Source organism: Paramisgurnus dabryanus, chromosome 3 (assembly GCF_030506205.2).
Source record: "Paramisgurnus dabryanus chromosome 3, PD_genome_1.1, whole genome shotgun sequence".
Classification (NCBI taxonomy): Eukaryota; Metazoa; Chordata; class Actinopteri; order Cypriniformes; family Cobitidae; genus Paramisgurnus; species Paramisgurnus dabryanus.
The window spans coordinates 6,810,045-6,824,021 of NC_133339.1; the positions used below are offsets into that span (position 1 = coordinate 6,810,045).

At 38.8% G+C, this 13,977-nt stretch overlaps 1 protein-coding gene across 1 annotated transcript in view; it reads right to left on the reverse strand.

Moving 5' to 3' along the window:
- LOC135734243 (cytochrome P450 2K1-like) overlaps positions 1-13,621 on the reverse strand; it is a 37,066-nt gene extending 23,445 nt beyond the window's left edge. Inside the window, exon 1 of the mRNA XM_065253168.2 lies at positions 13,123-13,621. Within this exon, the coding sequence (XP_065109240.1) occupies positions 13,123-13,305 (183 nt within the window). The 5' untranslated portion in view covers positions 13,306-13,621. The remainder of the gene's footprint in view (positions 1-13,122) is intronic.
- Between the last annotated feature and the right edge of the window lie 356 nt (positions 13,622-13,977).

A 13,977-nucleotide genomic window follows, 5' to 3' on the forward strand; every position in this document is an offset into this window, starting at 1 on the left:
TACTTAATCCCTAATTTAATTTTTGAAAAAATGGGTGGATTTGCTTTTCTTTTGCAGTGTGATTACGAAATTAGTAAGATTTCAGTTAGATTAAGTAATTTTCACAAGCAGGTTCTTCTTTCTTGGCTCCTTATCTATAAGCATAATTTTTCTCCAAATAAATGTATAATTTGGAATAACAGGTTTATAACATTTAAACATAAAACTTTGTTTTTCCAAAAATGGGTTGATAATGGTATTATGTTTGTTAAACAGTTGTTTAATGAAGATGGCCACCTGTATACATACGTGGAATTTCTTCAAAGGTACAATATTCCAATAGTCCCTAAAGAATATTGTATAGTGTTCGATGCTATACCATCTGGTTTAAAATGTCTGTTTAAAGGATATGTGTATAATGAGAATGTGAGTTTTAAACCTGATATTGCACTTGAAGGAGTGATCATTACTGATAAAAGATGGAATAATTATTTTATTAGAAAGTTACTTACAGAATATAGCCCAATATCTTCTAGAACATTTTGGCGTTCTAAATTTGAGTGCATTGAATGGAAATATGCATGGTTGCTGCCGAAAAAATATTGTATAACAAATAAGGTGAGAGAAGTACATTTTAAAATACTTCATTTGGTGTACCCTGTTAAAACACTTTTTCTTAGGTTTAATGATGATGCTGATGTCAGATGTGATTTTTGTGGGACAGAAAAGGAGGATGTTGTACACTTATTTTTCAATTGTATATATAGCAAAATGTTTTGGATAGAATTGGAAGGCCTCCTTTATAAGTGTTTTGGTATTAAAGTTTACCTTTTTGAGAAAGATGTATTTTTTTATTTTAATAGAGAAAAATTGCCACCAAAAGAGACTTTTGTTGTTAATCTTTTATTGATTATGGGAAAATACCATATACATAAACAAAAATGGGCTAAAGGAAAACCTAACTTTTTGTTATTTCAGATAGATATGAAACATTATGTAGAGTTACTTCTTGGATTGAAAAATAATAAAGCAAAACGCACTAGGTCCTTATGTGAAGCTTTTACGTTATTTGTATGATGATCTCATGCCCTTATTTTATTGTATTTTTTTTGTTTTTTGTACTTAATTTGTACGTTTATACTTTTTTATTTGTTTGTTTGTATTGTCTGATTGTAATTTCTATTTTGTATGTTATTATGAGTATTGATGTAATGTGATTTCAAGTTAATAATAAAAAAAAAAAAAATATCAACGTGTCATATTTTCTAAAATAAATTTTTTTTTCTGATTCCATATTTATTTTCTCTCCGCTGTGTCCTGCTGTCAGGGGCACTCTTCATGCTCTTCGTGCTCTCAAATCACCCACAATCCTATGCGTGCAGCGCCGAAAGCATAAATTTTTACTGACAAAATGACGCAATGACGTGCACTTGCTAGCCTGTTCCATTTACGTGTTCTCCAAATGCTAAAGGCGAGGCTCGCCTAGCCTCTGAAGGAAATTACTCGGAAAGACCAGTCCTGCCAAGGAAGAAAGCTTCTCAATGTCAAGGATACTTCCTTGGCAGGGCTAGTTACTTACAGGTCACTTCCTTCAGAGGCTAGGCTCCTCTTAAGCATTCGGAGAACATGTAAATGGAAAAGGCTAGCAAGTGCATGTCATTGCGTCAATGAAAGGTGTGCTTTCGGCGTTGCGTGCATAGGATTGTGGGTGATTTCAGCCTGCGAAGGATACACTTACGCATACTTTCCTGTATATGGGATATTTCTCGAACAAAGGATTCAGTCCTTAGCTAAAATTCCGATGATCCTCGACATTGAAACAGTCCTTCGACGGACCTCGATGACATAGCATCCTCGAAATTCTGGCTTGTTTGCCTTAAACAGGGGTTCTTAACCTTTTGCAACCCGGGCCCCCCCAAAGGTTTATTGCAGTTGGGGCCCCCCACACCTCTCTGCATAGATAGATAGATAGATAGATAGATAGATAGATAGATAGATAGATAGATAGATAGATAGATAGATAGATAGATAGATAGATAGATAGATAGATAGATAGGCTCAATGTCTGATAAACGTAGCCTCAAATCATCCTCGATTTGTGCACGATTGCGGTATTTTGTTTTAAATGCAGTCATTTTTGAGAATCCTGCCTCACACAAATATGTTGATGTGAAAGGAAGGAGAATCTTCAAGGCGACATCACAGAGTTCAGGGTATTCCTGCATCAATGCTGTGATAAAGTCTGCAAGGCTGGGGAACATGTCGCAGTTCCCTCGACTGATGTGGCCATGTCAGAGGTCTAGTTTTTGTGAGAAGGCGTGCACTTTGTCTGCAAGGAGCAAAATATTACTTTTGCGGCCTTGCAAAGACAGGATGAGGTCATTCAAGCGGTCAAATATATAGACCAAATAGGACAGAGACGCAAGCCACATAGTGTCATCCAGATGCTTTGCCAGATCTGATTTGATTTCTGTCAGAAACCACTTCACCTCCTCTCGCAGCTCATACAATCGCTGTAACACCCGCCCCCTGGAGAGCAGCGAACTTCAGTGTGCAGAAGCAACCATCTCCTGGCACAGGACCCCAAACAAGCGAGAGTTTAGCGGCCGTGATTTGATGAGATTTTTCACGGATTGGTTCAACACGGAGTCAAAAAGAACCAGCATTTTTTTAGCAGCTAGTGCTTCACGATGGTACTGCAGCGAGTTTGTCTGCTGCACTATCACCTAACATTATTCGGCACATGTCTTTACTGCCGGCAAAATGAGAGTCTCTGCGATTGTATGCAGTTTACCCAGTTTACAGATTCTTTTGGCCACTACATACGATGCTTCCAAACAATGTTTAGACACAGTGCTGTGCACTGAAATGGTTGCCTGTTGCTGATGGAGGCCATCAAGCTTTCTTTCAAAATATGCAGCCGGTTTATATTTAATGCCAGCATGCTTTGTTTCGAGGTGCCTTTTTAATTTGCAGGGCTTCATACTGTCGGTTGCCAGCACCTCGGCACACACGACACACTGAGGTCTCATATCAGCCGTGAATGTAAACCGAAACTGCAGGTATGCTTCATCGTACCTTCAAAGCTTTTTTGCAGCTGGTGCGTCGGTTGGCTTGTTGGTCCTTATAAGAAATTTCTCCATTTTTGTCATTTTCAATATTAAAGTTTAGGCAATATGTAATATGTGTGTGTGTGGCACACATTTTTCCATTTTAGTTTTTTAATCACTACATGAACAAACTGTATGATAACCAAACAAGACTTGATTCAGTCATATTTTATTTTGCTGAATGAACAAGACATTAAATTTTTTACATTAGTTAGTACCATAGGTGTCATTTACACTGGGGACGCTGGGGACATGTCCCCACCACTTTTTGAAATGGCTGATTTTGTCCCCACCACTTTTTTAAAGCATTTGGTTAAAATGTTCTGAAAAATCAAGCAATACCTGTGCGACATACACTGCAAAAATGACTTTCCTACTTTTTCTACTTTTGTCTTGTTTTCAGTAGAAATATCTAAAAAATCTTAAATTAAGATGCTTTCTCTTGATGTTCAAAATGACCTAAGAAAATAAGTCTAGTTTTTAGACCAAACATACAATTTAAGTGAATTTGTGATTAAAACAAGCAAAAAATTCTGCCAATGGGGTGAGAAAAAAAATCTTAAAATAAGATTAGTTTTTTCTTAAAAACTTAATTTAAGCAAAATTTTCTCACCCCATTGGCAGATAATTTGGCTTGTTTTACACTTCAAAAAAATTATTTTTAAGAAAAAAAATTCTTAGTATCTTAAATGAAGATGCTTTTTCTTGATGAGCAAAATGACCCAAGAGAAAAAATCTGACAATGGGTTAAGCAAAAAATCTTGAACCTTCTTCTAAAAAAACACTAAATTCAAGAAAAATTCAAACCCATTGGCAGATTTTATTTTGGCTTGTTTTATGCACAAAATCACTTAAATTTCAAATTCACTTAAATTGTATGTTTGGTCTAAAAACTAGACTTATTTTCTTAGGTCATTTTGCACATCAAGAGAAAGCATCTTAATTTAAGAATTTTTAGATATTTCTACTGAAAAAGTAGGAAAGTCATTTTTGCAGTGCACACTGCAAAAAATGATTTTCAAGAAAAAAATAATTCTTAGTATTTTTGTCTTGCTTTCAGTAAAAATATCTAAAAAATTATTAAATTAAGATAAATTAAGGCTAGTTTTTAGACCAAAAATATCAAATTTAAGTGATTTTGAGCATAAAACAAGCAAAAAAATCTGCCAATGGGGTAAGCAAATTTTTCCTGAATTTAGTGTTTAATAAAAATTTCAAGATTATTTTGCTTACTCCATTGGCAGATTTTTTTGCTTGTTTAATGCACAAAATCACTTAAATTTGATATTTTTGGTCTAAAAACTAGACTTATTTTCTTGGGTCGTTTTGCTCATTAAAAAACTACATCTTGATTTAAATTTTTTTAGATATTTTTACTGAAAACAAGACAAAAATACTAATTTTTTTTCTTGAAAATCATTTTCTGCAGTGTATGTCTGGTTTTGTGGTCCAGGGTCACATAAGTTGCGTTGTGTGCTTATGGTGTGTTTTTGCCCATTTTTATGCGTCATTATTCAATATTTTTCCCGTCCTGCTGTAATGTTTTTTCATCTGATCTTTTGTCCCCACCACTTTTCAACACAAACTGACGCCCCTGGTTAGTACATTTATTTTTATTATGCTTTATTAGTTCAAGGCATAAATTAAATCTTAAATATGCCATTTTTGTTTTGTACATTAACAAAAAGCTCCACTTATAATAAAAGACAAACAAAACTTAATTTTCACTAGTCATTTTTATCTAGAGACAAAAGGCAAAACGAAACAAATGCTATTGCTTACATGCTATAGCTTTCTCAAATGTATAGCTTATACTAAAATTTATTCCCCACGTAAAAAAAGCATACACGTAAAAGTTACCTTTGTGTATTATGCATTAAACAGAAAGTTACACATTCTTAAAGATAATTAACTATGCAGACAAATCTGACAATAAAAGAGAATGAAATAAAAGTCTAAATGAGTGCTGTTCAAATGTCTGTAAATTGCATACTTGCAAATTTTTAAAAATGGGCAAAAATCAATCCTGTTTAATGCAGAAAAGGTCTAATTTGTCATTTATTTCCATTGTGTTATATTTATTATTTACTGTGTAATACACAGTGTAATATAAATCAATTGTTTTGTTTTAATTGAAAATTTCCAATTGTTAAACTGTGTGTAAAATTGTTTAAATGAACCTTTTTTGTCAGTCATTGGATGAAGTCTCCACCAAATGAATAAATGTAAACGTCAATGCTTATATTACTTTTGCAGCGCATGCATTTCTCCCGGCCATAGCTGTATTTGTATATATCCCTTATGATGAACTATAACAGGGTTTTTTTAGGGGGAACCATACTGTAGTTTCAGCAGTGTTAAAGGGCACATAATATGCCCATTTTTACAATATGTGACCCGTCACGTAAACCAGTGACACAAGTTGGAAGCAAAACTTTCAAGATAATGAGAAACAAAGTTGTTGTTTTTTTCAAAATTTGTGATTTTCGTTTTATTGCAGAATCTGTTAGTTGAGATCACGAAGAAGCCTTTCCATGTTTGAGATAGCAGTTTTTGTATATTTAAAAGCGTAAACATTTTGCGGTTGAAATCGGCTTGTTTTTCCGGAGATTCTAGCGTGCAGCGGGGGGGCGTCATTGTCTGTGTATATTTACATACTGGATAAGCGTTGTTTTGCCCCCGCCCCCAAAGGGCACAGCATGGCTCCTTAATATGGATAGTTCGCCCAAAAATGAAAATAATGTAATTAATGACTTACCCCTATGTCGTTCTAAACTCTGAAGACCTTCCTTCATCTTCGGGACACAGTTAAAGATTTAGTCAGAGAGCTTTCTGTCCCTCCATTGAAAATCTATGTACGGTTTCTATGTCCAGAAAGGTAATAAAAACATCATCAAAGTAGACCATGTGACATCAGTGGGTCAGTTAGAATGTGTTGAAGCATCGAAAATACAATTTGGCCCAAAAATAGCAAGAATTACGACTTTATTCAGCATGGTCTTCTCTTTTGGTTCTGTTGTGAAGTCACATTACTGTAGTGACGCGGCTGACCTGTTCCTCAGACATGTTTGCTAAGTTTTTTTTTCAAACTTATAGCGTGCGTCTCCCCAGGCTGTAAACGAGGTTCGGGTGCACAAAACAAAAGAAAAAAAATAAGTTGGGGCGGAACAGATAACAGTCAGCCGCATCACTGGCTTGTTCGACTTTATGCGGCACCGCAGTCGGATGACGTCAAAGTACCGCGAGAGCTCTTCAAGAAATCTTAAGAGTAGTTTGACTTGCTCTCGCAGTACTTTGACTTCATCTGTCTGTCAGTTCTTGCAGCGCAACATGAAGTCAAAAACACACACAAAAAGTCACACAGAGATCGTTGAATTCGTTATATAATTGGCTACATGTTTTGTCTATCAATATTTTCCATGAAGACATTGGCTGGAGGAACGAGCGAGCGATTGGTGACATCTCTAAAGGACGTCACGTTTTCGACGGCGCTGTTTGGATTATCTATTATACTACCTCCCTATTTTAAATACAAACTTTGAAGGCGGGGTTCATGTGTTTACTGGAACGTAAATACCGGAGTGTAATCTGATATACCCTTACATGTTACGATGTAAATAGTCCTCAGATTGTATATTATATTCTATTACCAGACGTTCATGCAAAATCTAAAAAAATAGACTATATATCTATATTTCACAGATTATATGCATTTGTGGACAGAAATGGTCATTGGATTATTCACACATCTGAAACAGACTGGATTCGACTTGTGATCAACACAAAGGTAAAAAGTCATGTTTATTTCCATGTGTTACACATCATTGGAAAGCTTTGAAACTGCACTTTCAGAATCAGAATAACTCCGACTTGTGTCCCTACTTTCAGTGACTGGTCACATATGTAACATAAGTCTCGGGTGTGTCCAGAATGTGTCTGTGATGTCTCAGCTCAAAATACCCCACAGATAATTTATTATAGCATGTACATAATGTTCCTATTTGGGTGGAGCAAAAACGCATTGTTTCGTGTGTTTACCTTTAAATGCAAATTAGCTATTGCTCTTCGCCCCCTCACCAAAAGAGACAGCATCTAACTCGTCGAAGGCAGAAAATATGGTAATACACGATTGTGAGGCAGTGGCCGTAGGTGGAGCTTTAGCACTGTGATATCACATTGTAAAACCTCAGATTTAAAGGAGGGTATGATTTCGGCAGGTGTCGCCAAAATCATACTCCCCTGCATTAAATCGTTCCTACTGAATCTAAACACTTGTGCTTTTTATAGGTGTTCTACAGTCTGAGATGTATCACCAGAAAGCGTTTTATGGGTTTATGGGAAAGTTCTTTTTATTGGATGTGTAAATGGGCCTGTAGGTGGCTGGCAGTCATCCTAGTATTTTTTTCTGATTTCACGGTGCATTTGGTTCCCTTTCAATACGGTTCATTTTGCAGTGCGTAAGATGCTGACGCTATGGGGGAAACTCCTGTTTACCCCGCGATTGAAGTCTATTGGTTAACATCTGTAGAAAATACAGACCAATGGCGTTTGAACCCGTGCGGGGCGTGGCCCACGGCGTTATATAAGCCCCAAAAGATCAAGCCCCAAAATATCATGCCCCAAAAGCTCACTAATTTTATGCTCCGAAGAAGAAGCCCTTACTCCTGTCGACCTGAGCACTGCAGCAGACTACTGCACACCAGTGTGTTCCCCTGCAGCTTTCCGGTTGAGTACAAAAGAGCTAATTTCCATCTAAAAGAGCGAAGAAGCGTGTTTGAAATAATGCCGCTTCGGATGAGTGGTTCCTGCAGCCCAGGCGTCATCAACCATCCCGCCAGCAGCAGGCACCGTTCTTACCCGAGCTCAGAGCGCCGTCTCCCACGTCCTCTCCTTAGTGGACGGCGCTGACAAACACGGCTACACCAAGCTGCCGCCGCTCAAGGCGTCTGTCGCTGCCCACCTCTGCCCGTCCTCTGCCTTACCACAGGTCCCTCAGAGGACAAGAGAGACGAAATGCGCGATAATTCTGATCGCCCCGTTTTGGCACAATCAACCATGGCTCCCCGACCTATGGCAGCTGAAAGCATCAGAACCATGGCCAATACTGCTGAGGAAAGACCTCCTCTTTCAGGCGAGAGGGACAATATGGCATCCATAGCAGGAGTTATGGAATCTACACGTTTGGTCTCTGAACGGCAACCGTCACGCCTTTCAGGACGAGTGTTAAATACTCTAACGGAAGCTAGGGCCCCATCTACCAGGCACCTTTACACTCAAAAGTGGTCTATTTTCTCTGACTGGTGCACAACGAAAAACTTCAACCCAAACACCTGTGAAATGGAGCATATTCTCTCCTTTCTACAGGAAATGTTGGAAAGCGGTCGCGCACCCTCGACACTTAAAGTATGTGTCGCGGTGATAACGGCGAATCATAAAATTCCTCAGAGGCGCTCACAGACTAAACCCACCGCGACCTAACACGGTCCCGTCTTGGGATCTGTCCACGGTTCTGAAAGTGCTGCGCGGTCCCCCTTTTGAGCCTCTCGAGCAGGCTGACCTGCGTGCTCTCTCGTTTAAAACCACTCTCCTCCTGGAGTTGCCATCGGTTAAACGAGTGGGGATCTGCACGCATTTTCAATTGACCCGTCGTGTCTTAAATTTGGTCCTAACAATAGCAAAGTGATCCTTGGACCGAGAGCGGGATACATTCCAAAAGTCTTGACCACGCCATTTAGAGGTCAGATGGTTTCACTTCTCGCCCTCCCTCTGGCAGACGGCGAACAAACCCCGAACACGCTCTGCCCCGTCAGAGCGTTAAGAATATACACGGACGGACCACTCTGCCTTATACCACAAGTCAGATCAGCTGTTCGTAAGCTTCGCGCACCACTCTTTAGGTATGCCGCTCACTAAACAGAGGCTACCTAATGGATCGTCGAAGCCATTGCTTTGGCTTACGCCTTCCTGAATGAACATTGTCCAGTTGGTGATAAACCCCACTCTACGCAGGGCATGGCTTCATCATGGGCTTGGTCTACGGGGATATCTATTTTTGACATTTGTAATGTGGCCGGCTGGTCCTCACCGTCTAGGTTTGTCAGATTTTATAGCCTGGATGTCCCTGCCTTACAAGCACAGGTCTTATCGGCTTAACATTCACGCGACTGAGTTTCTGTATGTCCTCACGTGCGCTGGGGGTCACCGTCATGGCTATCTATTAATAAATTATGCACAGCTCGGGGCGCGCTCAGGGAACCCGCCGTCTCATGCTCTGTTATATATGCATCATGGTGTGTTTAGAAACTTCACTGTATGCGTATTAATGTCTCATATTTGATGCTTACACTTACGCTCGCTAGAGCTATGTACACGCTGGGTATAGGGCCACATTCAGTGTCTCTCCAGTAAGGGCACCTCAGTCCGTTATGTATGCACGGCGGGATGGGATTACATTCCCTCATAGCATTAGCAACTGACACAATGCGAAGTGAACCGTATTGAAAGGAACGCTTAGGTTCCTCACATAACCCCAGTTCCCTGAAATAACAGGAACGAGCATTGCGTAGCTGGCCGTGCTACAAACACCTACGCAGCAATTGTTATTCGGCTGTGTGCTTCAGTCGAATAATAGTGAGCTTTTGGCGCTTGATCCCGGACTTATATAACGCCCCGCGCGGGCTCAAACGCCATTGGTCTGTATTTTCTACAGACGTTAACCAATAGGCTTCAATCGCGGCGTAAACAGGAGTTTCCCCCATAGCGTCAGCAACTGACGCAATGCTTGTTCTCGTTATTTCAGGGAACCAGGGTTGCGTGAGTAACCTAAGCGGGGTTTTTTTAGCAAAAAGTCCTGATATAGCAAACCATTCTCGACAATGGCAGTAAGAGACCCATAAAACTCATTCTGGTGACACATCTCATCCGGAATCAGGGGTTCTCAAACTTTGTTAACAGGGACCCCTTTACAAATGAGAAAAATCTTCAAAAAACACAAGTGTTTATATTCAATTTGAAGCATTAAATATAGGGGAGTATGATTTTGGCAACACCTGCCAAAATCATACCCCCCCTTTAAATTTGAAGTTTCCAAGGTCAGAGACTCATAAAACATATTCTGGTGGCACATGCGGAATTGTAGAACACCTATAAAAAAGCACAAGTGTTTAGATTCAATTTGAAGCATTTAATATAGGGGAGTATGGTTTTGGCAACACCTGCTGAAATTATACCCCCCCCCTAAATCCGAGTTTTGCAAGATCAGAGACCCATAAAACTAATTCTGGTGACACATGTGGAATTGTATAACACATATAAAAAACACAAGTGTTTAGATTTAATGTGAAGCATTTAATGTAGGGGAGTATAATTTTGGCAACACCTGCCAAAATCATACCCCCCCCCTTTAAATTTGAAGTTTCCAAGGTCAGAGACTCATAAAACATATTAGGTGACACATCTGTTATTGTAGAACACCTATAAAAAAGCACAAGTGTTTAGATTCCATTTAAAGCATTTAATATAGGGGAGTGATTTTGGCAACACCTGCCGAAATCATACCCCCCTTCAAATATGAAGTTTGCAAGATCAAAAACTCATAAAACATATTCTGGTGACACATCTGGTATTGTAGAACACCTATAAAAAAGCACAAGTGTTTAGATTCAATTTCAAGCATTTAATGTAGGGGAGTATATTTTTGGCAACACCTGCAAAAATCATACCCCCCTTTAAATCGGAGGTTTGCAAGGTCAAAGACCCATGAAACTCATTCTGGTGACACATGTGGAATTGTATAACACATATAAAAAGCACAAGTGTTTAGATTCAATTTGAAGCATTTAATATAGGGGAGTATGATTTTGGCAACACCTGCCAAAATGCGCTGAGTTGCGCGTCCGGTGTGCGCCCCCTTCAGTTGTTCAGGTCACAAATATGTTCTTGATTCAGAGCATTTAATGTAACTTAAGATCTTTAACCCGTGTGAAATGGTTTTGTACGTTCCATGGAAACAAAAACTGTATTGTGTAGGGCTGTCAAAATGTATAAAATACATTAGAATTTCGTACTTGAAAAAAAAATAGGCTATTCGAATTATATTCGAATTATAAATACCTACTTTATCTTGGGGAAAAATACTCAAAAGCCCACAACAGGGTGCAGCACAACGGCTCAATAATATAAACAAATCAAGCACCGCATATTTTTTGTTAAACGAGTTTTTTTTTTTTTATTCCAGTATTTATGCACCTGTAAATGTACCAAACGAATGCAATACATAAGGCAAATCATATTAAGGGCATTTCAATAATTTATTAGATAAATTAATGTGTATTTATAACGTATGAAAACGAATATTTAGGCTAAATTAAGCTTGAGAGATCACTTTTAGTCGCTTAGAATTTGTCATCATTTCATAAAAAGCTTAAATACAATCCACCGTGGCCGGATTATCCATAGACGGGATTGGGCGAGTGCCCTGGTGCACCAGGCAATGGGGGGCACCAAGGGCTCCGGCTCCAGACTGCGGCCAAAATGTTTTTTATTTACAAGTACTCGCGCTTGTGCAGGTACCCATGACAAAACTACGGAATTCGCAAGCGGGCTTTAACCGCTTATTTGCATGACGCGTATATCGTTTTATGTCACCATGCAGTTGATTGTACCTATGGGTCTACGCAGTCCGGATAAAGTCAACACATCCCACTCAGAACCGCGAGGAGACGCGCCGGCACGGATTTAAATTAAACATTGCAGAGATGAGAGAAAAAGAGAGCGGGAGAACTTTTAGCCGACATTAACACCAACAACATTATAGATGAGAATACAGGTTTCAGACATCAGTGCCCAGTTAAGGAAAACCGGATAAAAGATGAGAAACGTGTAAAGGATACAAGTATGTAGATTCTCAATACAGTATGCTATCTGGATATAACTTATTGTATATGTATGTATCTTATGCCTAGAATTAGTTAAGGGGGTTGTATGATTCATAACTGCCTATTCTAAAGTTTCATTAATTGTGCATAATGACATGTGCAGCAACTGCATAGAGTTAAGTCTATTTAGTATTTTTCAGTAATGCAGTTATTTTGGAAAAAAATAAATTTTATTGGAAATAATTGCATTGCAGGCTGATTTAAGGTGTGCCCTAAATTTTCTGCTGGCAGGGGTTACAGTGCTCCTAATAAAAAAAAGGAGCCCTGAATGACTAGAATTCAATTATATATATTGTTATATATTGTTTTCTGGTCGAAAATATATAAAAATTTATACAGAAGAAAAAAGTACAGAACGAAAACGTTTAAAAAGTTTAGCTTACGCGAAGCGAACAAAAGCCGTTAATAAAGCAGACTCTCCTTAATAAAGATGTGCTGGAAAAAGTCAAGTCGGCAGATTATCATAATGTTAATAATGTTTCACGCAGATATTGTTGATGATAAACTTGCATATCTAAATGCCCAGAAGATGTGAAAGTCAAGAGTTTAGTCAGTTAACTCTCTTATCCACGATGGTGATGTAGACACAGATTAAACCTATATGGTTATTATTTAAAGCGGTTTGAATGTTGTTAAGAAATTAAATGTATTGAGGCGCTTTGTATTTGTGTCGATCAGTTAGAAAACTGCCTCTTTAAAATTGAATTTAGAGGCAGATAATTTTGTCTTTGTTTAATCTCGGTTTCACTTTGCGGTTCAATTCCAGTTGATGCTCCAAAAAAAAAAAAAGCAACGCCACACAACACTTTTAAAATGTATTGGTGTAAGATCCTCTACAACTCGGAATCCACGCTGTATTTTTCTGCAATTTTTCACATAAATAATGCAGGCAAGCTCCACGTAGTTGTCTGAGCGCATACGCTATGAATAACAATCTGCATCAGCTGCGTCATAATTGCATGGGCGTCCTGACATACGTAACATTCGAATGCACAGTTTTACGTTCGAATATGCATTTTTTTTTTATTCGACAAATATTCGAAATTCGAATTTTTAATTTGAGAGCCCTAGGTTTTTCTGGTTCTGTGTTAACTCACCTCACAGAGACTCAAATATGGTCTGTTGAAATTCAGCATTAGCAGATTTCCTAGTAGTGGCAATGGTTTTGGCCCAGGAGGTTCATTTCTGAAGTTAGACCCAGAGAACAGATGATAAAGAACCAAAAGCAGAATTAAAACACAGATCAACACAGCTGTGCTGAAATCCTGAAAAAGTGCCATATTCAGACAACACACACAAAGACAAGTCAACGAAGGTTTTTGCAAGTAACTTATAGTCTGCTACCAGCACTGAAGAGTGTTAAGTGGGTGTAGCTATTTGTCATGAAATCATCAAAAACCCTTTGAACCATTTCAGTTCGTGCGCACGCTAGTGTGTAAAAAGTTTCCCTGCTGAAAAAAACAGCATCATGGTGGTCACCAGCATAACAGCACCAAAACACAACATATGCTGGTCTTGCGGGTATGCTGGTTTTTTCAGCAGGGATGGAAGGCCGAATGGTTCAAATACACACGTATTTTAACACGTCCTTAAGCTACGAGGGCAAAAATCGCGCAAATTCTTACACGGAAACAACGCGTCAACAACGTGTTGTTTGCGGATAGAATATGTGTTGTTTACGTGTAGAATACGTGTTGTTTGCACGTAGAATAAGTGCCAATTTTTCACACGTAAACAACACGTATTTAACACGTAAACAACACGGATCGTATACACAAACAATGCATTATTTACGTGTGAAAATTCATGCGATTTTGTCCCTCGTGGCAACATGACCAGTTTGAACGAGTGAGCCTGCCCAGACAGCAATAGACTTGCAAGCTCACCACCTGATCTCTGAAAGGAGTGGTGGAATCTTTGGGCACGTAGCCTGGCCTGGGTCTGAGTGTTAC